Source organism: Meles meles, chromosome 8, assembly GCF_922984935.1.
Source record: "Meles meles chromosome 8, mMelMel3.1 paternal haplotype, whole genome shotgun sequence".
Taxonomy (NCBI): Eukaryota; Metazoa; Chordata; class Mammalia; order Carnivora; family Mustelidae; genus Meles; species Meles meles.
In genome coordinates, this window is record NC_060073.1 from 65000974 (window position 1) to 65027608 (window position 26635).

At 39.9% G+C, this 26635-nt stretch overlaps 1 protein-coding gene across 6 annotated transcripts; it reads right to left on the reverse strand.

Moving 5' to 3' along the window:
* ALG8 (ALG8 alpha-1,3-glucosyltransferase) lies at positions 1–24990 on the reverse strand. 6 transcript variants are annotated; one of them, XM_046015291.1, is made up of 13 exons: positions 24841–24990; positions 21187–21265; positions 15636–15829; positions 13763–13872; positions 12644–12711; positions 9543–9669; positions 8963–9066; positions 8036–8156; positions 5630–5769; positions 3839–3978; positions 2432–2529; positions 2018–2090; positions 1–266 (listed from the first exon to the last, which is right to left on the reverse strand). In XM_046015291.1, exons 1-13 carry the CDS (start codon positions 24933–24935, stop codon positions 35–37), a joined length of 1581 nt encoding a protein of 526 aa, XP_045871247.1. In that variant the 5' UTR covers positions 24936–24990; the 3' UTR covers positions 1–34. The 6 variants fall into 6 exon arrangements, with proteins under 6 accessions (XP_045871247.1, XP_045871246.1, XP_045871245.1 ...); XM_046015290.1 differs by having other exon boundaries at positions 8018–8156; XM_046015289.1 differs by having other exon boundaries at positions 15636–15859.
* Between the last annotated feature and the right edge of the window lie 1645 nt (positions 24991–26635).

A 26635-nucleotide genomic window follows, 5' to 3' on the forward strand; every position in this document is an offset into this window, starting at 1 on the left:
AACTGTTTGGAATACATCCAACCAGTTCCTTTATTCATTGTTTCTTTGTCTTGCTGACAGGAGGGTTAGTCAATACTGAAACATACAGTTTGAACCAAGCATATGTGATGCCCACTGCACAATACACTGAGGTCAGTAACAAAGGGGTAAAGGGGTACTTCAGCTTCCAGGAGGTGAAAGGGAATACAAACTCGCAGAAGACTTCCAGAGGCCCCAGGCCGAGGAGGTAGAACGTTTCCATCCAATTAAAAAGAGGCTTTTCTTTTCTGAAGAGAAAAGGAGAAAGGCCTGATTTTAAATGCGTCACTCTGGTGTAGCAAACATTTCTCAGTTAAAGCTTCCCACTTGCACTGTCCTAATGTGCAGAATAGTCAAAGCCAGAGTCCAAAGAATTAAAATTTCACATTTAGAAAATATTGATAATGATATTGCACTGCATTATCTCAAGAGTCCAAATGCAGCCAATCACCAGCCACCTACGCCATCACCTGGCGGAAGCGGCCGAGGGAATCAGCTGTGCACCTGGAAGAGGAAAGGCAGCTGCTGGGATGCTGGAGTCAGAATATCGTCAACAGTAAAATGGATGGTTTGTAAAATGTTTCTGTTTTGATACAATCACGTACAATTTACTATTTAACCATTTTTAAGTATATACATCAGTACCATTAAGTAGATTGACAATAATGCTACCATAACCACTAGCCACTTTCAAAATATCGTCACCCCAACAGAATCTCTGGAAACATTAAGCAATAATCACTGTCCATTCCTCCTCCCCCACCCCTACTCGGTAGCCTCTAATTTACTTTTTGTCTCTGGGAATTTGCCTATTCTACATGGTTCACACAATCTCTGTCTGCTCCTGTGGATAATGCTGCAATGAACATTGGTATACAAAGATCCGTGTCCCTATTTCCAGTTCTTTTGGGTATGTACCTAAGAGTCCAGTTGCTGGGTCATATGGTTATAACTGGGTTTTAATGTAATTAAGTATACAAGGTTCATGGACACAATCAGATATGAATCATAGGGAAGCTTTAAAAAATTATACGGGGGCGCCTGGGAGGCTCAGTTGGTTAAGCCTTGGTTTCAGCTCAGGTCATGATCTCAGGGTTGTGAGATTGAGCCCGTGTCAGGCTCTGTACTCAGCAGGGAGTCTGCTTGAGATTCTCTCCCTATCCTTCTGCCCCTCTCCCTGCTCATGAACGCGCTCTTTCAAACAATAAATTAAATCTTAAAAAAAAAAAATACACCGGGCTCACCCATTCCCCCACCTCCCCACCCCACCCCCCTCCAAGCACGGACTGCATGGAGCACTTGTGTCACAAGCAAACAATGAATCATGGAACACTACATCAAAAACTAATGATGTACTGTATGGTGACTAACATAACATAATAAAAAAAATTACACAGATAATGTTAAATTAAGTGTAAAAGAAAAGAATTCTACCCATAATTCTGTAACAAGACTTTTTACACGTATTTTAGCTTTATGCATCTATATTTATGTGGTTTTAAAGATTTTTTTTTTTTATTTTTTTTATTTGACAGACAGAGATCACAAGTAGGCAGAGAGACAGGCAGAGAGAGTGAGAGGGAAGCAGGCTCCTTGCTGAGCAGAGAGCCTGATGCGGGACTCGATCCCAGGACCCTGAGATCATGACCCGAGCCGAAGGCAGCGGCTTAAACCACTGAGCCACCCAGGCGCCCCAATGTGGTTTTACTCATAATGCATATTTTACATTCCAATTTTTAGTTTTCCTATAAGGTTTTAATTTCAGCTAGGTAGTCCCTCCTCAAATATACCTTAAAATAAAGACATGAACTATGTTGTCACGTCAGAGTGATAGGATTATGGGTAATTTCTCCCTAAAAAAAAAAACTGGCCAATTTTTTGTAATGCTGTTCTATTATTCTTAAAACTTAAAAAATATTCTTAGAAGGCTTAGCTGACCATTTAAGAGGAAACATTTCACAAGAGCAAACATAATTTTAAATGTACTTTTTTGGATTACCTGAATAGAGTCTTCAGCGAAGAAATACTATAAATGGTAAATAGTAACATGAGTAAGATTTTAATGGGAAGTTCTGTTAAAAGAATAAAGAAAAAATACAGATGATAATTCAGTTGAGAAGAAAATGATTTGCGATACATAAGGCAATATAATAAGCACACTGACACAGCTATATAGTGCTAGCTAAGGTTTTTGAGTTTAATTGTGCATTTTTGTGATATCTAAAGATACTAAGGATTAGGGACAGATTAGAGGTTTTATTTAAGACAATGGATGAGCTCACTCCTTCCAAGAGATTTTAAAGTTGTTTAACTCAGATAGTATTGATCTTCAGGCCCTGATGGAAAGGTCATGGCAATCAAATCTCTAAATCTCTCTCTCTAAAAAAGAAAAAAAAAAAAAAAAGCTGTTTACCTGGTGCAGTGAAGAGCAGAGGGAAGAGGGAATAATGTCCTGTTGTGCTCAGAATCAGAAAAATTGAAGCATCTCCTGCTTTTCCCACAGACAGAAGGCTAAAAATAAAAATTCTTATAATAATTCCTTAAAACAACTGAAACTTGGGTACTTACAGATAGCCTGAATAAACTAAGAACAAGTTGCATCTATCATTATTTCTAGAACTTATTTAAGCATAAGATAACACACTGATCTTTGCTACAGGTCCAATTCAATTAAGAATACTAATGTAGTGGGAAAATTTATGAAGAATGTACCACAGTGAACTGGGGCATATTCATAAAGAGTCTTGCTTCCCTGAGTAATTGCCTTCTCCAGAGAAAGGGATGTTGTGGGATTGGGAGCTGCCTAGTGGTGGTAGCCAGGGAAAGAGGACTTAGGAGTTTCTAACCCTACAGCTCTTCTATGGGGTGGTCCCCTGTGCCTGATGGTGCCTAGTATGAATTCTAACCAAAGACATTAGCAGTTTTGCCCTCTTTCTTAATTTGGAAACTCCACGTTGGTGAAAGAATCCAGACAAGCCATGTACTGATGTGACAAATTTGCTTAAGGTTCCTTCAGAGCTTAAATGATTTCTCATAGGACTTGAGAGAAATCTCAAGAAAAAAAGGCTAATTATATTACCATCTATCTATCAGGTTTTAATTTTATACAAAATGAACACTATTGCATTGAATTTTTTTTTAAAGCATGGTACAGTGAAAAGATCGTAGGAATCAGCATTATAACATCAGGTTTAAGTCCTAACTGTGCTACTTGCTAGCTATGTGGCTTTAGTTAAGTCATTTAAACTCTCTGGGCTCCAGTTTCTGTAGATGTTAAGACAGAATGATACCCACTTACCCTAATTACCTTAAAGGTTGTTGTGAGGCTCAAAAGAAAAAAAATACAAAAAAGGCCCCACAAAATACCCCCTTCAAAAAGCACCCCAAGAAAAGTTCTGCAAAATGCGAAGTGCTATACAAACGTTAGATTTCATTCCATAATAGCCTCGATACTGACTTTGACTAACTACACTTACCAAGAAACTGTGGAACCTTATTTTCACAGATGTGATGACACCAAAGCCCACGCTTTTCTATACTATGCTGCCGTTCAATATCCAGATCTAACAGCCCAGTATCATGGTTCTTAATCACTATAGTACCTCTTAACAAAAAAAATGCAGAAATGGTACGTGCAATTTCATAGGTCCAGGGATCCCAAGTTAAGCATCCCTGTCCTGTCCTAGTATAAATCTGTTCCCGTACATCTTTGTCTTTGCCTGTCCCACAGGACATGTCAAGAAGGGACAGATCAAACAGAAAACAACAGGGTCATTGGGAAATCTGTCAGAAATGCCCGCTGACTGAATTATCTACTTACCTCATTGGGAGAACTGCGAGGAGTATGGCTTTTTCATGGACGTGCCACCCAAAGAGGAAGGAGCTCAAGGCACAAAGAATTAGACATCGGAGAAAGCCTCTAGGCCCTTGAGGTTTAAACCAAAGACAGAAAACAGAGGGCTAGAAACAACAGGCAAAGATAAAACTTCAATATCATTCAAAAGAGGCTTTACAGAAAGTCTTCAGACGAATATAATTTATATCATCTCTGAAAAACTGTAGATCTTAGGCTATTTATTCTCCATTAAACTGGGATAATTCATTACTTTGTGAACACTACAACAAAAGTTATAAAAAATATACTCAGAAAAAAAGGCTTTTGGAAATACATATTTAAGTCATTAAAGTAATTCTTTTTTTTTTTTTTTAAAGATTTTATTTATTTGACAGAGAGATCACAAGTAGATAGAGAGGCAGGCAGAGAGAGAGAGGGAAGCAGGCTCCCTGCTGAGCAGAGAGCCCGATGCGGGACTCGATCCCAGGACCCTGAGATCATGACCTGAGCCGAAGGCAGCGGCTTAACCCACTGAGCCACCCAGGCGCCCCATTAAAGTAATTCTGTTCATCAGAATTAATAAAATAAAATTAAGTTCTAGGATATCTAGTAAGCCCCTTATTACATCTTCAGAATTAATTAGTAGCCACTGAACCTATTAGGTCAAACTAATAAACATTTTGGGGCTAATAATAAATTAGATTTTGCCATATTAATAAAGACATACCTAGCTCTGTGGGCTAGAGTATAATTTATAACAAAACTATGGGGGCGGCTGGGTGGCTCAGTCGGTTAAGTGTCTGCATTCAGCTCAAGTCATGATCACAGGGTCCTGGGATAGAGCCTTGCACTGAGCTCCTTGCTTGGCAGGAAGCCTGCTTCTCCCTCTCCCTCTGCCTGGCACTCCCCATCCTTGTGCACTCTCCCTCTCTCTCTCTCTCTGTGTGTGTGTCAAATGGGTACATAAAATCTTTAAAAAAAAAACACAAAAAAACAAGAAAACTATGGCCTTCCACATGCAGCTTATGAGGCTGAGGTTTTAAAAAGAGCTTTTATCTTAAAACATAGGACAAAGCAGGCCAGCAAAGCTTAATTACCAACCAGTACTGCCATTTAATTAACCAGGGTCAGGTGTCTTGCTGGGTTTGATCATTTAGAAACCAAAATTAAAGCTGAGTGTAATTATAGGTAGGATTGAGTTATTTATATTGAATGCCACCAAGATTATACCATGACATTGAGAGCACTGTGATCGCTAAGCTATCATGAAAATATCTATGAAGGAAGCCTCTAACAGCATCTGGCTCATGTTAGATTCAATGTCTGAGGCTCAAACAGCTATTGCTGACTCTCTTAACTCATGGTTATCATCAAGACAAAAATATCCCTGCAGTCCAGACAACTTCCGATTTTTGACTAGTTAGTCACAATGAAAACAACACCAGAAACCCAACTTCCCCACTACACACATTTTCCTCTTTATCCACAGTGCAGTCTTCGCCCCTTCTCCCTGGCTTTTATTTTTTCCTCATCTGAGGATAGACAGATAACCTGACAGCCATAGTGAGGGATCTTTCTCACAGAAGTTTTACTGGTAATCTTTCCTTAAGGTGTTCTGTTACTCTAAGAATTGAAATGAAATGCCTCAGTCTGCAACAGCATCACAGCCACGGTATCTGTCATACAGCTGGAAAAACTTGGAAGCTGAAATTAACCAGCCACACAAAAGAAAAGCACAGAAAACTCAAGAAATGAGTACTGTGGGTGAATTCTTACCAGTATGGCCATGAGAGTGCAGATGAGGGTGGCCACGGGAGTCACCGAAGGAAGGACTGTGTGTTGGAATTGCTGAACCAAACCACTTGTCATTGAGGCCTTCGGAATTTTGTTGGGATCAAGAAGTTTCAATTTCAAACCTACGGAATACGTAGATACTTTATTTTTATCGATAGTGTACAATATTTCACCAGCCAACTCCTTGAAAAAAAAAGCTACTAAATCTTATTGCTACTTCAAGGTCAAGATATTTTAATTCAATTCTGTACTATTCTACCTAAAATGGCTCTGGTTTTGCAATAACACAATGCAAAGCAGCTGTGTGTATTAGACTAGGGAATTCGTGCAGCTTAAAAGGAACTTTGCTGGCAGGCAGCATGACTAGCAATCTGCTCTCACCTCTAAAATGAGCAGGCTTTTAAAATGTAGGTCTGACCGTCACACACCAGCTTGGAATCCTTCAAAGTCCATATTCCCAAGCATGGCAGAGAATGTCTTCCACAATCTAGCTCCTTCCTACCTCTCCAGCTTCATTTCCGCTTCATTAAATGTGTTGTGGCCACAACCAACTGACATAGGATTCTCCACACTAGGCCCTTTTGCTTAGAATGGCCTACTCAATTTGCAAAGTTAACTCCTAATTCACTCCCTCATCTGAGAAAGCTTTTAAATAAAAAAGCAGAGCTGATTTTCCTGTGGGCTAGAGATACACACATGTGGACTTTCCACACATCTCTAAATGGTGTTGACCCCACTGCACTGTATCTGGTTATATGCTCATTTCCTCCACTGTATTGGATTTCATAAAGGCAGAAATGATGATTAATCTATTTCTATCCCCAGCACACAGGGGTTCAAGGAATACTTGTGAAATGAAAAAACTCTGAGGATGATGATGCAAACCCCATCCCAAAAAAGCTAATAGGACAGTCTGAGCACCTGCATGGCCCTGTCTAATACCACTGAAAATCACTGAAACGTGGAAAGGTATAGACTACCAAAATACTTTGTATTCATTAATGTCTTTCCTTTTCCCTTCAGTCTGATGATTCTCCTTAAAGCTAGTAGCTATCTCCCTGCCACTGATGTTTCAGGTTAAGACATCTTTGAGGAAACAGTTATCTGTTTTTTTTTGTATCTTTTTTATAAAAGATAGCGTAAAGCATAGTTTCCTGACTCAGGCAAGGAAAGTGACCCTTGAATCTCATACTGTGTTGGTTAAGGTTTCTGAAATATAAATGTTAAGAAATTCTTGTAAGGATCCATGTACATCAAGGCTGGATTCACAGTGGGTGAGGGATAATCCGATATTATGATTTCCTACAAGTATGTACCAAAAACAGTAATGGCAGCTATCATGTGCAGAGTTTTGCAGCCATTATTTTCAGGCCCCTGAGGCACAAAGAGATGTGTAACTTGTCCAAAGTCACACAAGTGATAAGTTGTAGAATTAAACCCAGGTCTGTCTGGCTCCAAAGCCCCCTACTATGAACAATGTAGCATTTCCTTATTATTGTGTGTTTCTTACAACATGGTGCATGCGGAAGGTCACTTCTATTATCCCATTGACTTGAACAATGCCACACAGCCAGTAATTTATGCCGGTGGGCTTCCAAACAACTCATCAGACTAGAGGAGGGGTTGACAAAGTCTAGCCTAAGGGTCAAATCTCCAGCATGTGACTTACTTTTGTACCAGCCCCGAAGCTATGAAGTTTTTATACTTTCCAAGGTTGTAAAACAAACAAACAAAAAACACTTTATGTGGTCTGCAAAGCCTAAACTATTTACTATCTGGCCCATTAGAGACAAAGTTTGCTGACCTTTCTCTTGATCGTACCATTTACCTATATAGCTAGGCTATACTCACAAACTACTGTGGATTATTCCAGAATGAATTATTTTCAGCAGAACCATCTCAAGATTAAATTGTTTGTTTTGTTTTTATCACAATCCAAACTTAAAAGGCTAGCTTAGGTTTCTCATTTCTTCTCATCTCGGCATGGCTATCATTTTCCTTACTGGTTTAATACCCAGAGTCACAACTTATACATTCTTCTTTCCTTCTGCACGTTAAGTTTAAAAGTGGGATTAACTGCTGAATAACGTCTTACTTAAGGCAAAAATTACCTTTAAAAAACGTCTACCTTTAAAAATGTCTTTATTTTTTTCCCAAGGGAAGGATCAACAAGGTCATGGCCATGAACAGTTTTTGTAAGGCGCATAGTCTGTCTACTGCCCTGAAGCCTTAGTTCTTAGAGCTACTCCCCTGTTCATTCTGAAACTTGGAACGCACAGCTACAGGACAAACACTTCAGCCATATTCCAAACACAAAGCAGTGCTTTCCATTTCTCAGTGTGACTCGTCCTTTCCAAATTGTCTATGTACCAAGGCTTGCTACTATACCGATGATGGAGAGCACTTTGTCCAAAGCATTGTACAAAGCCCAGAAGTTTGGAGCCCAATACGCATGGCAGAGGCCCCTCTTGAAAGGGAAGAGTCGGGACAAGACTTGAGGCAGCTGGTTCTGTAGAAAAAAGATTCAAGAGTGACCAATCTTCTCCGACTCAGAAAGAGAACTAGGAACTATGTGACATGGTGAGTGGCAAGTTAAGTCTGAGTTCCAGTCTTTGTTCCTTCAAGTAGTTATGTGATCCTGAGCAGTTGTCAGAATCTCCTCTTATCTAACCTCATCTGTTGACGGGGGACAAGATATTCTGAATACCAATCCACTGCTGTTATGAGAGAAGCATCCTAAGGGAAGAATTTATGCGGTGCAGAAAAGGGCAGTGTGCAGCTTATCCAAGTCTACTGACAAGAGGGTGACCCCAAAGGAAGATTTTACAAAGGATGCGATGCTTTTCAGTTTTACCAGGAATTAAAATTAATTAGTGGAATTCAGGGTATGGAAAGAAGGGAGCAATTTTAAAAAATATCTGTTGAACATGTGTAATATTCTGGGCACTTTGAATGTTTGCTGTCAGTGAATTGTAAAAACACCATGAGTACTGATTTACAGTTACAAATAAATTACAGCAAGTAGGGAAATGAGCAAATCGGAAATCTGTGAATGATGATTATAGATTCTGAGTGTGTGTGTCTATGTGGAAGACATATACTTCAACATATAAATATATACATGCATATCTGATTATGAACAAAAATGTTGGAAAGAATACGATCCTACCTTGGGGAGTCATAGCGGAGAAGAGTAAGAAAAAAGTAGTTTTGTTTATTTTATACATTCTTGGTTTTATTATTTTTTTCTAAACAACAAAGCAGCAACAACAAAACACATACTACTCTATTAAAAAAAAGAAAAAAAAGACTTACCAAGGCTAGGAAAGGACCCAATGAAAGAGCGGATACTAGGAAAACAATCAGTCCCAGGGAAATAAGACGGACAAAGCTGAAACTGTTCCACTGGACAGAGCCATCTACAGAAAAGCAACATTACCATTACTAGGAGCATGGACCACCATAACTTAATAATGTGCTAGAACTAGGAGTATCCCCTGATAGTATACCAATCTTTGGTATACTGTGGCAAGAGCACAGAAAAGTCAGAATGGGTAAAGGGTTTGTAGGATCAGTAATTGAGAGGTATCTCAGGCATGCCTGGGTGGCTCAGTTGGTTAAGTGTCTGCCTCTGGCTCAGGTGGTGATTCTGGGGTCCTGGGATCCAGCCTGGCACTGGGCTCCCTGCTCAGTGGGGAGTCTGCCTCTCCCTCTCCCTCTGACACTCTCCTTATTTGTGCTCTCCTGCTCTGTTAAATAAATAAATCTTAAAAACAACAACAACAACACAATAGTCACGAGGTATCTGTTGTGCCTCATAAAACCCTCTCAAGAAGCAAATTACCAAGCCAATAAAAAATAAAATAAAGGTTTTGCTATTATCACTGAAACTTGCCTGGTTTATTTGCAGTGAAACAGTAAGACCGTAGCAGGTATATACCATAAGCTGGTGCTACGTAGAGGTAGATGTGTTTGAAGTGTAGAAGAACGGCAAAGAGAAATGCTCCTTCCATATGCCTTTTCTAGGAGATTTAAAAGGGAAATATCACTTTAAAATTCAGGGTAAACTAAATGTAGTAATATACTACCCTGGTTGGATCCTGAAACAGAAAAGAACATTAGGAGAAAAACTGGTGAAATCTGAATGTACCAATGTTGGGATTTTTAGCTTTTTATTTTAAAGTTTTAATTTTAATTCCAGTTAACATGCAGTGTATTAGTTTCAGATGTACAATATGGTTAAGTGTCTGCCTTCTGCTCAGGTCATGATCCCAGAGTTTTGGGATCAAGCCCTGCTTCAGGTACCCTGCTTAGCGGGAAGCCCGCTTCTCCCTCTCCCACTCCCCCTGCTTGTGTTCCCTCTCTGCTGTCTCTCTCTCTCTGGCCAATAAATAAAATCTTAAAAAAACCCATAAAACAACAAAAAAACCCAACAACCATAAGAGACTCTTAATCAGAGGATACAAACTGAGGATGACTAGAAGGGAGGGTGCTGGAGAGATGGGTTAACTGGGTGATGGACATTGAGGAGGGCACGTGATATAATGAGCACTGGGTATCATACAAGACTGATGAACTATAGGCCTGTACCTCTGAAACCAACAATATATTGTATGTTAATTGACTGAATTTAAATTAAAAAAAGTGTAAGTCACAGTAATAAAAGAGACTATTCTCTAAAATATAGAGAATATAGCCAGTGGTGTTTTAATAATGTATGGTGACAGATGGGAGCTGCGGTGGTATTCTTGTGGTGAGAATTCCCTAAGGTACAGAGTTGCTGAATCACTATGCTGTACACCTGAAACTAAGGTAACACTGTCAACTATGTCTCAATAAAAATATAATAACTTAGGGGCGCCTGGTGGCTCGGTGGGTTAAAGCCTCTGCCTTTGGCTCAGGTCATGATCCCACGGTCCTGGGATCGAGCCCCGCACTGGGCTCTCTGCTGGGCAGGGAGCCTGCTTCCCTTCCTCTCTCTGCCTGTCTCTCTGCCCACTTGTGATCCCTGTCTGTCAAATAAATAGATAAAATCTTTAATTTAAAGATCCATTAAAAATATAAGATATACCAACAAAAAATACATGTTTTAAAATATAGATTCTGAACTACCTAATGAACGAAATACTGCGTCTGGAACGTGTTTCAAAATAATCCTGCGTATGTGTATGTGTGCAGATCACCGTACTATTTTCCCTACTTTTGTATATGATTTAAATTTGCTATAATAAAAAGTTTTTAAAATTCAGGCAAATATTCTACATGCAATATAAGGTGAAAACAAGGCAAGTGATCCCAGTTAGTTTTTATACTGAGTCAGTTCATTACTGCAACAAGTATTCATTCAATACGAAGCTTGATGCTGAGGTACAGGACACATCATGACAACACATTACATATTCCCCTTATCTAAAGCCCTGAGAATTCAGTCCCCTCCCTTACAGTTTTACAACAGATGGACTTGATTTCCAGAGAGAAGCTGGGAAGGAGAGTATGAAAGAAAATATATGATGTTATGTTACCAAAGAAGCATTTCAATCTGCTGTTACAGATCAGGTGATGTATAGAACCGTCAGGCTGAAGATACCAAGTACAGTACTTGACCCTAACAAACTAAAGATAGTCTGATTTAAAACAAATAAACAAAAAAATTCCAGGTTGACTATAACTAAATAAATCTGCTTTCTACCTACCTCACAGGAATCTGGGGATCAAATGAGATAATGTTCCTGTGGTTCAGCAAGGAGACTGCAAAAGGGACCATGAAAGGCCAGGTTCCTTCTCTCACTCTCTCATTGGGTGTGGTCTAGAACAGATGAGTGAGGAATGATAAGGAAAGAGAATGGGGGGCTTTCGGATCTCTCATTACCCATTTTATCAGTTATGTAAGATTCAGAGACGGTCTAGATGGGTCTGTAGCTAAACTTTATTCGCTCAACAATCACTGAATGCCAATGATGTTCTACGTACTGTGTAGCTTTTTATGGTTAAAAGAAAAACATATCCAGACATTAATAGTTGACAAAGAACTTTAAAACAGATTATCAAATTTGATGTTTCCAAAGTCCCCATGAGGTAGGGAGCCCCATTTTAAGTAGGCTCTTTATCTAGTGTGGAGCCCAATGTGGGGCTTGAATGCAACCCTGTGATCAAGACCTGAGTTGAGATCAAGAGTTGGATGCTGAACCAACTGAGCCACCCAGGTGCCCCAGTAGGGAGCCCTGTTTTTCAAATAACAATATAACAAGAGGGTACATTTCATTTTATGGATGCAAAAACTGAGGCTGAGGAGGTTAAATGACTTGCCTTGGGTTAATGGTTCCTAAACCTGACTGTGAATCAGAATTCCCTATAAAGTCCGAAACCCTGATGGCTAAGGATTCTGATTCAGAGTGTGGAGGGGTGGACCAGAAATCCGAACTTCTGATTTCTTCCTCTACAAAGGGAAGGGTAATGATTACAATAACTTCACAGAATAGTTGTGAGGTTTACTCAATAAGATATATATAATGTACCTAACCCAAAGCGGCCAAAGCATTTGTGTGAGCCCTGAGTCATACAGTTTATTAGGGTCGGTCAGGATTTCAACTCAAATCTTCTGATTCCAAATCCCATACTTTCTGTTACATGATGCTAGCCTACATCTAATGGTGAAACCCCACCATCAGTGACTATATTGTAAAAACTGAAGATTTCATTCCTAGATAAATGATTCCAACCAAACATAGCACCTCAAGTTTATTTCAGGACTGCCACCCTCTAACAAGTTTTTAGAGTCTACACGTAAGAGGAAGAAAGTTATCAAGAGAGGAGATGGGATTTGTGAAACACTCAATGAAAAGTGTCTACAGCTCGGTAATGACAAGTGTCTATAGCGCTTGGCAATTCAAAACAACTGGTCAAATAAGTCTGTCCATCACCCATTATACTGTTGCCTTTATAAGCTCAAAGTCAGACTTAAGGAGCAAAAATCTCATCAGCCTATTTTGGCTTTACCTGAAATAGTCGTGCAATGGAGAGTAGCATTAATCCAAATAAAAAACCATTGTACTGGAAATGAATATCTGAGCTTAGGTTAAGGAAAAATAACCGAGGATACCAAATTCAAATTGAACTGGGTAAGCAGACTGAGTATAAAAATGCAAATGCTTTCCTAATGGGCAAACTAAAAACAAAAATATTCCTCCCAGTTTGGACTTCTCATAAACAGAGTCAAATCACAGACAAACTCTAATTAACATGTATATAGTGTCAAAGATTATATAGGGCATAAAGAAATTTACATTTAAGAAGAAAACCAGGAAACTTTCCAATGTTTTTCTACCTTAAAGGCCCAGCAGCGACGGGGCAAGTTTTTTGGTTTTGTTTTTTAGGATTAGGGATGAGAAAATAAGGGCCAAAAGCCACTGAAAGCTGCTAGCATGTGGCAGGCCCTTGGTTAGAGTACCTATACTCAATCTTACACAGTAAGCCTCCCAATGAGCCCATAAGGAAGTTAGAGCTCGGAGCCATTAATGCACATATGGCCTAAAGCTACTGTGATGCCATAGCTAAGAGCTGAGTCCAGGTCAGACTTGAACCAAAGTCTGGGTGTTTTCCTCACACGTGGCTACCTTTATGAAAATTATAAAACATCAGGCTTCTATCATTAAGATTTTAGTTTCATTCAAACCTTCTGGATTTAAGAACTTTGCCTGTTAATACGTGGTAAGCCAAAATGGCAGAAAAGCATTAAGGCCTGTCTGTTCCCATATGCAACACTGAGGGAGGCCCTTTCCTAGAGCAGGTATTTAGAACAATGTGTTATAAAACTATTTAAGATAAACATATTAATCTAAAGACAGTCAACAAATCCCAGTATATTGCTTTACTTACTGGTGGTTTAACTGGTTCTTGAACATCATTAACTTTTCAGAGACAAAGTGCTCTAACAATCAGAATCTGGTAGAATTGGAGAACCCACAGAAACCATAGTTTGGGGAACCCAACAACCCATCCCACATCCATTTTCAAAAGCAGCTCATATTTCAGAATCATCATTGTAGAAATAATTAATCTTATACCTAGTATATATCAGAATAAGTAAAGGAATAGCACAGAAAATGTCAAGGATACGGTCCACAATTAGCAACCCGAAGTTCCACAGCAGTAACACTGATAGGATAAACTTTGGCTTCTCTGTAAGTTCTTTACCTGCTTTTTTCCCATCAATGCATTTACAACACCTACATCGAAACAGCAGGAAGGAAGCAGAAACACCTTTCATCTTCATCAGAACATCACAATACTATTACAAAGTACGCTATGATACACTCAGACACATTTTACTAGCTGTTCCTGATAAACTGTCCATGCTGTTCTTGACTGCTTAAAAAGGTGACAGCAGAAGCAAAGACCTCAGGACCAGTTCCATGTCTTTCTCAGCTATGCTGATTGGAAACAAAATCTTCATTTAATAAAAAGAAAAATTAAAAAGCAGCCGCTATAAACCCAAAAGGATTTTGAAAACTGAGAGGGCATAAACTATTTTAGTCCTTGAGTAAAAAATTCAGACCATACCTAAGACTAATATAATAACAATGTAACATTGTGTGTCAACTGTACTAAAAAAAATGCAGACCAAGATGATCTAGCACTCTAAATATGTATATTTATATATTTATATAATATGAAATATTTATATATTTATATTATATTAATATAGCAGTCAAATTAAAAATAGAGCCATGAACTTACAGCTCCTGGTTGTCCAAATAATTTAAAAAACAATTTATTAAAAATGTGTATCATTTAAAGGACAAGATCTATTATTAAGTGACAACAGCAGATAACAAAAAATTATGATACTGTTTTTACTTTATAAAATTATATTCAGACACAGAAGAGAGGCTGAAATAATAGGCACCAAAATGCTAATGTGATAGCTGTAAGTGAAGTTATGGGTCATTTTTATGTTATGTATATGTGTACATTTCTCTTTTTCAAAACTGACAACAGATATATAATCGTATACAAAGATTTTTTAAAATGTATTTTCATTTGAATATTGGCAAATCCTAAAAACAGAATTCTAAGCCAAAAAACAAAAGGTGACCTGCTTTTCCTCCATGGAGTCTGTTTCCTCATCAACAGAGACAGCAACCTTATAGGGTAATTGAAAAAATTAAGTAAATTACTATCTATACTTGGTGCCTGGTTCTAGGAATTGGTACATAGATCTCAACAATTTATATTTTACTTAACGGCTCCCTCTACATTGCAGATGGAAATTAATTCTACTCCTCCTCTTTCTGCCTATATATACACTTTGCCTGGAAGCTTGAATTCAAAGGTTTTGAGTTTAAAGGACTGCACCACAAATCGAATTCCCTTTCAACTCTTGCTAGGTGATAAACAGACTGAAAGTTAAGGTGTCAAACAGGAAATACTCCATGATAATGATCACGGATTAAAACATTCCCAAGGGACTCTTTCCTGAATGGGGAAAGGGTTCAGGGCTTTACAAAGAGAAATGATCCACTTGTGACAAGGTTCACTTGAAGGGACACAGTGTGGTCAGCACAATGCATGTGTGTACATGAGTGCGTGTGTGCTACATGTATGTGTGTATCCTAAACAATAGGGTAGGTCACAGAAGCCTCTGGGGGCATTTGGAAAGGAAAGGAAAGAAAAGCATACAGAACCATTCTAGGCAGGAGAAATGGTTATGGAACTCTACTTGGGACTACTTTTCACAATGTTCACAATCTCCTATTCCGCCTCTGCCTTTTAACCCCAATTTATCTCACATTTTCTTCCAGAAGACTCAGCTAGACTGTTTACTATGATTACTCACTGTATAGTTTAAAACACAAATAGAGTTTGGGACTGTTCAAGCATTCGCTATTATATGAACTTCATTTCCCCCAAATGAGGAACCAGTTAATACTACTTAATACTATAGCATGTTCTCAACACCTTTCCCACAAAATGACATTCTCAGACTTACTCGTGGACGGCATACACAAAGAGTACATCTGTAAAGATGACAGAAAATCTCTGGAAAAGTAAGGTCCTTGAGCTGGAGTAATTCAGATTATGGACATTCAGCATCTCTTGATCAAAATACTTGGCAACATGTGATAGGGCATACTCAAACCATGCAAAAAAAGGCGGGTAATCCAAGGTCCACTCTGAAGTTGCCTGTGGTGAAAATCGAAGAGAGAACGTATCCTAAAACAAATGAATAAATGAAGTGTGTGTAAAGGTTGAAAACCTCGTTCTCTAGTCTTTAAGAAAGATATGAAATGAAATTGCATTTAAAATATGACCTGCCAGGCTCAGTTGGAAGAGTGTGTGACTCTTGATTTTGGGGTTGTGAGTTTGAGCAGCACGTGCGATGTAGAGATTACTAAAAAAAAAAACATAAAAAAAATGACCTAGTGGCACCTGGGTGGCTCAGTGGGTTAAACCTCTGCCTTCGGCTCAGGGCATGATCTCAGGATCCTGGGATCGAGCCCCGCATCGGGCTCTCTGCTCTGCGGGGAGCCTGCTTCCTCCTCTCTCTCTGCCTGCCTCTCTGCCTATTTGTGCTCTGTCTCTCTGTTAAATAAATAAATAAATATATATTTTTAAAAATGACTTAAATTAATAGAATAATTCCTATGTAAGACTGAGCAGAAACCAAGCATGCTTCCTAAGTTGTTTTTTTTTTTTTTTTTAAGATTTTATTTATTTATTTGACAGAGAAAGAGAGAAAGAGCACAAGCAGGCAGAGTGGCAGGGAGAGGGAGTGGGAGAAGCAAGTTCCCCACTGAGCAAGGAGCCCAATGCAGGACTTGATCCCAGGACCCTAAGATCATGCCGAGCAGAAGGCAGCTGCTTAACCAAGTGAGCCACCCAGGCGTCCCAGCTTCCTAAGTTATTTAATACGGTCTTCAATTTCCTTAAGTAGAATCAACTATATTTGAAAGGAAATTATGAAATTTGCAAGAATAAACTTGGTTGTGATATGATGCTACTCATCTAAATATAAAAAGGGAGCTATGGCATAACAAATGATTCACTAGCTTGGGTTCAAGTTCTGTCTCAGACTTATTTTCCCTATTTGTAAAATAGGTATTATAAGGACTAACTGACATAATACATACGAAATACAGTTAAAAAGCAAAATGCAACACAAATGCTATTTATCTTTTGTTCCAGTAGGTTACGACGTACTGAGGTTAAAACAGCAAATGCCATTCTTTGCCATTTCTGTATTCTGAATATTTAGTGAGTGCCTGATATATTAAGTATTAGATAATCATTAGTTAAGTGGATGAGCAGTCACTAATGAGCAGATGAAAATGCACAGCATGTGAAATACAGAGTACACGAAAATGAAGTATATAACTTCAGATACTACATTTTCTAGGTTTCTTTAAGTCTCAGTTTCTTCATCCGAACAACAGGGATGGTAGTATGTACCTCATGGGTTATAGCATTAAGTTTTACATACACATATAAAATACTACTTATATAGCACTGAGCCAGATACAAGCTCAGTATCAATAAATATTATTTACTATCATTTTAAAAATTATTACTATCATCATAGGATGTCCCTAATACTAAACCTGGACCTTGCACCTCCAAGAGCTCAGACCGTAATCATCTCCCTACTCTGCACTTGTTGCTCTTTTCAATGGGAAACTCCTCTCCTTCTGGAATTGCACTGAATGTTCACTGGGCACTAACTGGGTACCCACAGAGACTACTGTTTAGTTGTTCTGTGGTATAAAATGAGGTGAGAGAGACTCACCTCTGAGTATTATTTATTTTAGTAGTTTATTTCTTTAAATAAAACTCTTTGTGGTAAGGATAAATGACAACTTTAGGTCCATATAAGTAGTCTAACTACTCCCCCTGCAGGTATAAAAATGTAGAAGCCTCAGAAGAGGCAAAACCAGAGGCTCTTGGTCTAGGGCACTCAAGCTACAAACCTACCCATTAAGCTCTCAGTCATGAGAAGTTCCTTCCCTAATCCCAAGTTTCTAATGTGGACTGTAAACGAGATGAGCTATTAAACTGTAAATAGAAAAATGAGGAAATTCTATCGTTTAATCTCATTCTTTTTAGTGCCTATTTTTTACAGTCTATTAATAAAGCAGTACTTTTATAACTTATAAATAAACTCATATTGAGTAGTAAATGCGCAAAAATGCTTTTTTGCTAGGATAAACATACTTAAGAAACAAGTTTAGAAATTACTGTTCCAGGTAATTCTAAGAAGGTCAACATCAACTTGGACTTTATTAACATCAGCAGTGCCCAGCTGTAGTTTCTATGTCAGAGTTCACTCTACATTTAAAGAGCCATTTACTCTACAGGAACTGTAAAAGGCTCATTCCTACTTTATCTTATTGACACGTTTATTACTTTAAATAAAATGAGGACCAGGAGGTGTTGAAAAAAATTGAGAAGGACACGTGCTGCATGGGAGATGGTCATTTTTCCAAAACAAAGTGTTCCTGTCCTTTCTTTACTATTCCCAATCCCACAGTACTCAGAGGCTGTCTATATACTGTCTCTATTCCCCACACAAAGACTTTCCAAATCTAGCCCCGAAGGTTCTCTTGACTTCAAGGATTTCTATCTGGGGCCATTTTCTTAAATAGTTTTTGGGAATTCAGTGAATCTATTAGCTATCATCTTCTCCCAATTGAACAGTTCCATCACTTAACCAATACCTGGTGAAGGTGGAACTCAAATCTGGATCTCCTGACTCCAAATCCACGAGTTCAGTAAGCTACTACAACAGAGCTGTAGAGAGCAAGATGGAGTCACTCATGTCAAGCACTGACTCACGTACAGCAGTGTGCTAAGCAGCCAAGGGCATTGCAACTAAGACCAGATAGCGTGAAGCCAGCACAGGCTGATGACAGCCGAACTGATAACCAGCAGAACCAGAAGACGCCTGCAAAGACCCAAGACTGATAAGACTCTTTAAAAAGGGAGGGATTTTGCAGCAAATTGTCAGACTCTCCAGACATTGAATGCGGTGAAAAAAAGGTCAGTCTCTGATGAGTCTGAAGTTTCCTGCAAAAGTCCTCCCTTTTTAAAGGAGTCTTATCAGTCTTGGGTCTTTGCAGGCGTCTTCTGGTTCTACTGGTTATCAGTTCTGGCTGTCCTCAGCCCGTGTTGGCTCTTCACGATACGGTCTTAGTTGCAACGCCCTTGGCTGCTTACCACACTGCTGTACACGAGGGACTCTATCTTGCTATCTCCAAGAGCTGTATCTTCAAATATAGAAACATCCAACCTCTTCATATGAAGATTCAAAACAACTGTGTTCATTCCATATTTATTATGCATCTTTTTGGTGTCTTTTCCAGTCAGTGGACCAATCAATTTAAGCTGAAGCCAGAGCAGAAAGACAGGCTGGAAGTCACGGTTAAGTAGTCTGCTGCTCATATGTTCACTCTCCTTAGTATGGCAGAGACCCTTCCAGACCTGACCACATGTACCTCTCCAGCCTTATCTCCTACTGTGAGCTTCTTTTCACAGAGAATCAAGCCTTGCCCACAACTGAGTTTTGCTCCTATTGGCTTTCATTGTTATTTTTGAGAGCAGGAAGAATAAATAAGCATCCCATTACTAGAATATCTTTTTTTTGAGTAAGCTCTACGCGCCCAATGTGGGGCTTGAACTCACAACCCCAAGATCAAGAGTTGCACACTCTAGTGACCGAGCCAGCCAGGTGCCCCAAGAGTATCTTTTACATAAGTCTCTTTTACCTAAAATAAACTGATAAAGACGACAGTTCTGGCCTAAATACAGTTTTAGGAGTCCTAAGATAACACATAGTGGTGAACACCCAGAAAGACTTATAGAATTAAAAGAACAAGGACCACGAAGAGAACCCTAGAGAGTACCAGCTTTTGGAAAGGATGTGCAGGTAAGGAAGAGTTAGCAAAGGAAACAAAGAGGGAATGGTCAGAGAGAAAGGGGAGATAGGGACTGCCTTTTCATTTATAGTCCAAAGGTCATTTTTTTTTTTTTAATATTTTATTTATTTGACAGAGAGAAATCACAACTAGGCAGAGAGGCAGGCAGAGAGAGGAGGAAGCAGGCTCCCTGTGGAGCAGAGAGCCCGATGCGGGACTCTGGGATCCCAGGACCCTGGGGTCATGACCTGAGCCGAAGGCAGAGGCTTTAACCCACTGAGCCACCCAGGCGCCCCTAGTCCAAGGGTCATTATATGAATAGGGCTAATTATTTAAAGATTTTATTTATTGATTTGACACAGAGAGAGGGATCACAAGCAGGCAGAGAGGCAGGCAGAGAGAGAGGGGGAAGCAGGCTCCCCGCTGAGCAGAGAGCCCGACGCGGGGCTTGATCCCAGGAACCTGCGACCATGACCTGAGCCAAAGGCAGAGGCCTAACGCACTGAGCCACCAGGTGCCCCAAATAGGGCGAATTATAAATAACACTTAATGTTTACTGAGCTCTTCTGTTCCAAGACTATGCTAAGTATTATAAGCATTATATTTACTTCACTCTAGTACTTATTATCATTAACAGGTAGGGATGTTGAGGCTTTGAGACGTCAAGTGGTGTGCCATGGTCACCCAGCATGGACATTATGTGGCAGAGCTGCAAGTCACACAGAGCAGTCTGGAACCACAGCCCAAACTCTTGACCACTATGTCACATATAATGTCTTCTAATTGGTCTGCATACATAAAGACTGAAATACTTCAAATATTTTGCTTTAAAGTAATACTTACAGATCCTTAATATTCCTACCAAATACTTGTAGTGCTATTATGTGAGAAAGAACTTGATCCCTTAGGTCAATTGTTCTTAAGCTATTAAGGACTTTTCTGATCTGACCAAAAAAAAACCCCAAAAAGCAAGAATGAAGTCACAGAAAACTTTAGATTGTCTTAAAAAACATCTCCCTACAGCAGAGTGCTGTTTTTGATCAAGACACTTCTGAAGTGAGGTCTGTTTTTCATGAAATATCATATGCAACTTAGTAATTCATACCAGAAATAAAAATACACAGTTTTTAAAATAAATAATAGAAGAGAATGCTTTGTATATTACCAGAAGCCTCCAGATTACATTTGATTATTCCTTGTCTCATAAATCACTAAATACTGGGGACAGACAGGACCTTAGAAATAATTCATTCCAAATCCTTATGTGCCAGATGAGAAACTAAAGCTCAGAGAAATGAAATATATTTCCTATGCTGTGGCACAGCCAGGTCCAGAATCCAATTTTCCTTCCTTCTCAATCCCAAATTCTTTCAAAAAGGGTGTGGCAAGTATTATAACTCCCAATTTATAGTCTGGGAAACTCACTTTGAAGTAAAGGGATTCCCTACGAGTGCCAGAGGACAGGGCAGAGGAAAAAGCACAATCTTTATGAAGATTAATTAGACCTGTAATCACACACACACTTCTTTTTGAAAACTGTTTTAATATCAGTAATACTTATATAATACCACACATCATTACCACACATCATGATAAAAGATAAGCCACCAAAAAAAAAGTGAAAAAACTTACCTCATAATACCAGTGTGATACAGGTAAACTGTGAGTGATAGCAAGCCAGTTTCGGTGTACTTCAAAATCTGTGGAATGGCTACTCAAAACAATCAGATGAGTGAAATGAGATTTTTGTCACATTTATTAATTTCAAGTTTCCTTCTTTTTTTTCTTTTCTTTTCTTTTTTTTTTTTTTTTACAGTAGGCCCCACACCTAGCCAACTTGGGGCTTAAACTCCCAACCCTGAAATCAAGACTCCAGCTGAGATCAAGAGCTAGATGCTCAACTGAGTGAGCTACCCAGGCACCCCTTGATTTCACATTTCTAAAATTATGCTTTTATTTTTTTTATTTTTAAAAATATATTTATTTATTTGACAGCGATCACAAGTAGGCAGAGAAGCAGTCAGAGAAAGAGGAGGAAGCAGGCTCTCTGTGGAGCAGAGAGCCCGATGCGGGGCTTGACCCCAGGACCCTGGGATCATGACCCGAGCCGAAGGCAGAGGCTTTAACCCACTGAGTCACCCAGGTGCCTCTAAAATTATGCTTTTAAATGAACCAACACTCCTGTATAGTCATAGCTTATGATCCTATAAAAACACAAACAGGCATTAAATAATCCGAAATAGCTCACTTATCTGAAGGCCAGACTTCCTTCTGGAAAAGCTGGGGATCTATATGTAAGTGAAAAGAAAGGTTCTTGGAATTATCTAAAGGGCTGACCAAAAGCCCATACTTTTTCATAAGGGAGGTCCTCTGGCTATTGTTCAGAGGTGACTTACTTTTGTTCACAAAGAATTCTAACAAAATTCATTATTTGGAAAATGTTTCACACACCAGCTAGATCTTTAAGGATAAGCAGGAGTTCATCAAACAGAGAAGGTGGGAAAAGGCCCCTGCCCTGCCTTTCCCATGTCTCCAAATTCCTCACTATATACAAATAGAGTCAAGCACCTCCCTTGCAAGCGAAGAAACATGTTTTCTTCTACCTTTCTAAATTCTGTAGCTGGCCTAAGAATGAAACTGACATAAGACAGAATAACAGGAGGAAAAAAGCCAATTTTAATAACACATATGTATGGAAGCTCCAAAAATAGATATAAGAAAGATAGGAGACTTAGAAGGCAGCCAAATGATTGAGGCTTATACATGATCCTGAGCAGAGGAAAGAGAATAGGGGCCCTGGGCCTTCAAATGGGAGGAAGGCAATTCACTGGAAGCCAGAAGAGGATGTTCCGTGCCCTGCCGCAGATGAGTCTGTCAGGTGAAAAAGTGATCTCCGGTAACAGCGCTCTTCCCAATACAGACATCTTTTCTAATGTAAATTTTCCTTACAAAAGAGTAACTCCTACTCCACCACCAAAGCTTCTCCTGTGCCTGCCATTTCTCCAAATAATCAACCCCAAATAATCCTGAAGCCAGAGACTTATTTTGGGGTAGCATATTCTGTACCCTTTTCCCCTCTTCAGAATAATTTTTTCCCATTTGTCCACTCTGTACTTCCCCTCCATGTCTCGAATAGCTCCTGATACATGGATGGGCTCAACACATTCTTGCTGAGTTAACGCTCATCAAAGTCAACCGTGAGTTCTGCAGCAAAACTCGATGAACACTTCCCAATGTTTTATACAACCTTTCCAGTGACAATTCTCCTGATTTTCCTAACCAACCGCCTCTATGTCTCTTTCATGGCTTTCCACTCTAATATTTATCAAGTAAATGCTCATGTTCCCCTAGGTTCAGTTCTTGATCCTCTTCTCATGCAATTTATTCTGTTCTGGACAATCCTATTCACACTTATTGTGTCCATTATCAACTGTATAATGCTAACTCCCACACCACAATACAAGCTTGATCTCTTTCCTGAATTCTAGAGATAGACACCCCCAAATTCCTGACAATGTCACCTTAATTTCCCATGGAATCTTCTAAATCACAATTCAAAATTGATCTCATGACTTAGGAATTCCATGTCTAAGCATAAACAGTACTCAACAGAAATGCATTTACCTATGTTTACCAAAAGATATGCACTGGGCTTGTCTTCAGGCCTTCAACTACATGTCAATTCCTCAGAGACTTTCCCTGACACCCAATCTAAAGTAAGTCCCCCTAGTTATCAGTCCTCTGATAGAATCCCATTCTTTTCCTTTGTAATGCTTTTAATACAAGTGTAGTTATGTAATTATATATTTGTATTGATTTGTTTCTGGAACTATTATCCTACAAAACCACACCCTTTCCGGGTTTAGTGATCATATCCATTTTGCCCTCCCCTGTAGTGCCTAGCCACAGTACCTGGTATGTAAAAAGCAGTTTACAAACACTTTGTTGACTATATTTACACTTATCTTGTAGCTTCCCTCTCACATGCCTGGGTTTTACAATTTGAGAAGCAGAGAATTAACTACAACTACATACATCCTTAATCTTGGACTAACAACCCTGAAGACATTATCTCTAGGCTTAAGTAACTAAAGCAAGTTACTAAAGCATGTAACTTTAAATGTACAGATTTAAGATTTACAGTTAAAAAAAAATTCCCTTTCACTCTGATTTGAAAGAAATTTACATTGTAGAAAGATTTTTCCAATTTGCTTTTACAACGGAAAGATGTTTCTTATGTACTTAACTCCTTTTTCTAAGTCTCTGTAAGTCATTTTGCTAAACCTACACACACTTCATTGCTTCTGTAATTTCATATACCCATCAGTAAGAATGTACACTCTATACATACAGTTCTTCCTTCCATATCCAACAGGATATCACCAAGAACTTGAACCAAAGGATACCAGTAAAACAAAACCTAAACTGGTGGGGGTAGGGAGACCTAGAGGGAAGGGAGAAAAGGAATGAAGGGAAAAAATCACTGCGTAAGAGTTAGGAAGAATGAACAGACGGTGGATGCTAATATTAATAACTATTGAATACCCACAGTATACACATTACTTGGTGGTTGCTTTCTTACTGGTTTCCGTGCTTTGTGAGACTTGCCCCTATTTTTCAAATAGCCGAAACTTGTGTGATCTGGCTACTACCCACCTCATCCTGTGCCAGTCTCCTCCTCCCATAACGCTCTTCAGCCACAGTGGCCACTCTCTGTTCCCAGAATGCTCTGAGTTCTTTCCCACGACGGGGCCTTCACACTTACTCTCTCCTATGCCTGAACTGCTTTCTACATTGCTTATTCTCTTTCATCTTTCAAATTTTAACTTAAACACCACTTCGTGAAAGAGTAAAGCCTTGACCCGTACTCACTCTATTTCCTTCATAGATCCTCTCACACACTGAAACTATCGTTTTTGTCTATTTGCCCCCACGAATTCTATCGAGGGCAAGAACAGGAAGCGTCTTTCTCACCACTGCACCTCCAAGACTTAGTGCCTGGCCAGCAGGAAACTAATAAATACCGTTAAATGAATGGTGGAGGTGGGTGTCCTTAATCTGCGCGCTATGGATGAGGGCCCAGGCCTTAGAAACACTTAAGACAGCGCCAAGCCTGAAACCAGCCATCCAGGGCTGTGATCAAGTTTTCAGGTCAAGTAACAATCAATCCGCAGAGGGGAAGCAGAGCAGCGCCCATTTGACTTCTAAGTTTCCTTTCCTCCTCCCACCCACAGGCATCCACGCTTCTCATTCCCACTTTGACCAACCGCGGTGCGCGTCCCTTACTAGGTGGGGATGAGAAGGCATTTAAGGAGAGTCACCCCGAGCGCCAAAGCCGAAAACCAATTTCCACCACCAGTCGCAATTCCGACAGCAGCCATTACTTCTGCGCCCTGCGCTTTCAACCAACTGGATCCGCATCCGGGCTCCCGCGCATGCGGGGAAGGCTTTCTGAGAGAGGGCTCCCGGGCCGCTGCGCGCATGCGCGTAGTCACTCCGCTCGCGGGACTCGGGAGCTCTAGCCTTTAAACCTCGAGTTCATTGTAGTTTTACCGCCCGGCCTCTCACTCGGGCTCCGCAGGGTGTGACTCCGTGTGCGTGGGTCTCAGGGCGACGAGTTAAGTTTCGGTAGCTACTTTATATTTCCTTTTAAATATTTGCTGGGCGTCTGCTCTGGCGTTTCCTGCATTTTGCTTGGCAGAACCTGGCGTTGGTACCGAGGCGAGAAAGAACTGTGTTTCGTACTAGTGACGTAGTGGAGAAGACAGCATTGTAACCCGAGAGTTACAGGAGACAAAAGCTCCCGAGAGTTCTGGAGGCGCCTAATCCGGGCACCTGAACAGAATTGTTAGCTCCAGGTAGAGAACGATGTGAGCAAAGATACAGAGGTGAAAAACGTTCTGTGCTCCTAGAACTCCTAAGTAGGCTCTTGGTGAAGCACCTGTCTCAGCGGAACCCATTCTGGAAGCAGGCAAGAGTCTAGTGCTTGTCGCGCAATGTATAAATGACTTGGGGATCTTGTGACGATTCAGGTTCTGATTCAGTAGGCCTAACAAACTCCCAGATCGTGCCAGTGCTGCTGGTGCGTGGGCCATAAGGGAATAAGGCCAAAGCGGAGGAATGGAGTTAGCCTGCATCATGTACGGTCCGACTTTGGACGTGACTCATCTCTCTAAATCTCAGTTTCCTTTCCTGTAAACAGGAGATAAAAATGGTGTCTCCCTCATGAAGTGGTTGTGAGGATTAAATGAGAATGCACGGAAATAGCTTAATAGGATGCCTGGACAGAATACATTTTCAATTAAATAATGTTTCAGAGAAGTTAATTTGTTAGATTTGTTAATTTGTTAATTTGTCAGAGACCTTGTTGAAAGATGCACAGCATGTAGGTGACAGTGTCACTCTCCTCGTAGGAGCTTATGCCTTCCTACCTCTTCAAATGCTGCCTACCTGAATATGACACTCAAGTGTATATCTCAATCTCAGCCCTCATCTTTCACCTCCAGACCCTTATTGCCATCTGCTAACTACTGACCTCTCTTAAATGTTTTAAAGGCAATTTGCATTAGCGTGCTATTCCTGTTATAACACATTGCCACAAGCAAAGCACAAGTCTCTGCTTGCTCCTCTCTGCCTGCCTCTCTGCCTAGTTGTGATTTCTGTCAAATAAATAAAATATAAAAAAAAAAGCAGAGGGCCAACCTGGAATTGTTCTAGTCTATGGTTCTTATTTGGTGATGTCAAGTTTCTCCAACTGCACATGCCTCATCTCGCGCTGCCCACCACCGCCGCCCCCCACCGCCCCCCCCCCCCCAATGCCTTAGCAAGCTGGATGTTGAATGAATTGCCTTTTATCTCTCACCAGCTTTATGTATTAAATCCCATCAGTCTTTTTTTTTTTTTAAAGATTTTATTTATTTATTTGACAGAGAGAGACACAGTGAGAGAGGGAACACAAGCAGGCTGAGTGGGAGAGGGAGAAGCAAGCTCTCCACTGAGCAGAGAGCCTGATGCGGGACTCAATCCCAGGACCCTGGGATCATGACCTGAGCTGAAGGCAGATGCTTAACGACTGAGCCAC

Excerpts from the sequence above, each read along its gene's own strand:
- ALG8 (XM_046015288.1), bottom strand. The coding sequence starts at position 24,935 with ATGGCTGCTGTCGGAATTGCGACTGGTGGTGGAAATTGGTTTTCGGCT. Across the intron at positions 21,266-24,840 it reads TGCCTTCTCATCCCCACCTA|CCATTCCACAGATTTTGAAG; the intron begins GTAAGGGACGCG and ends TGTTTTGAGTAG. Across the intron at positions 3,979-5,629 it reads GCACTCTCATGGCCATACTG|CCCTCTGTTTTCTGTCTTTG; the intron begins GTAAGAATTCAC and ends TGTTGTTTCTAG.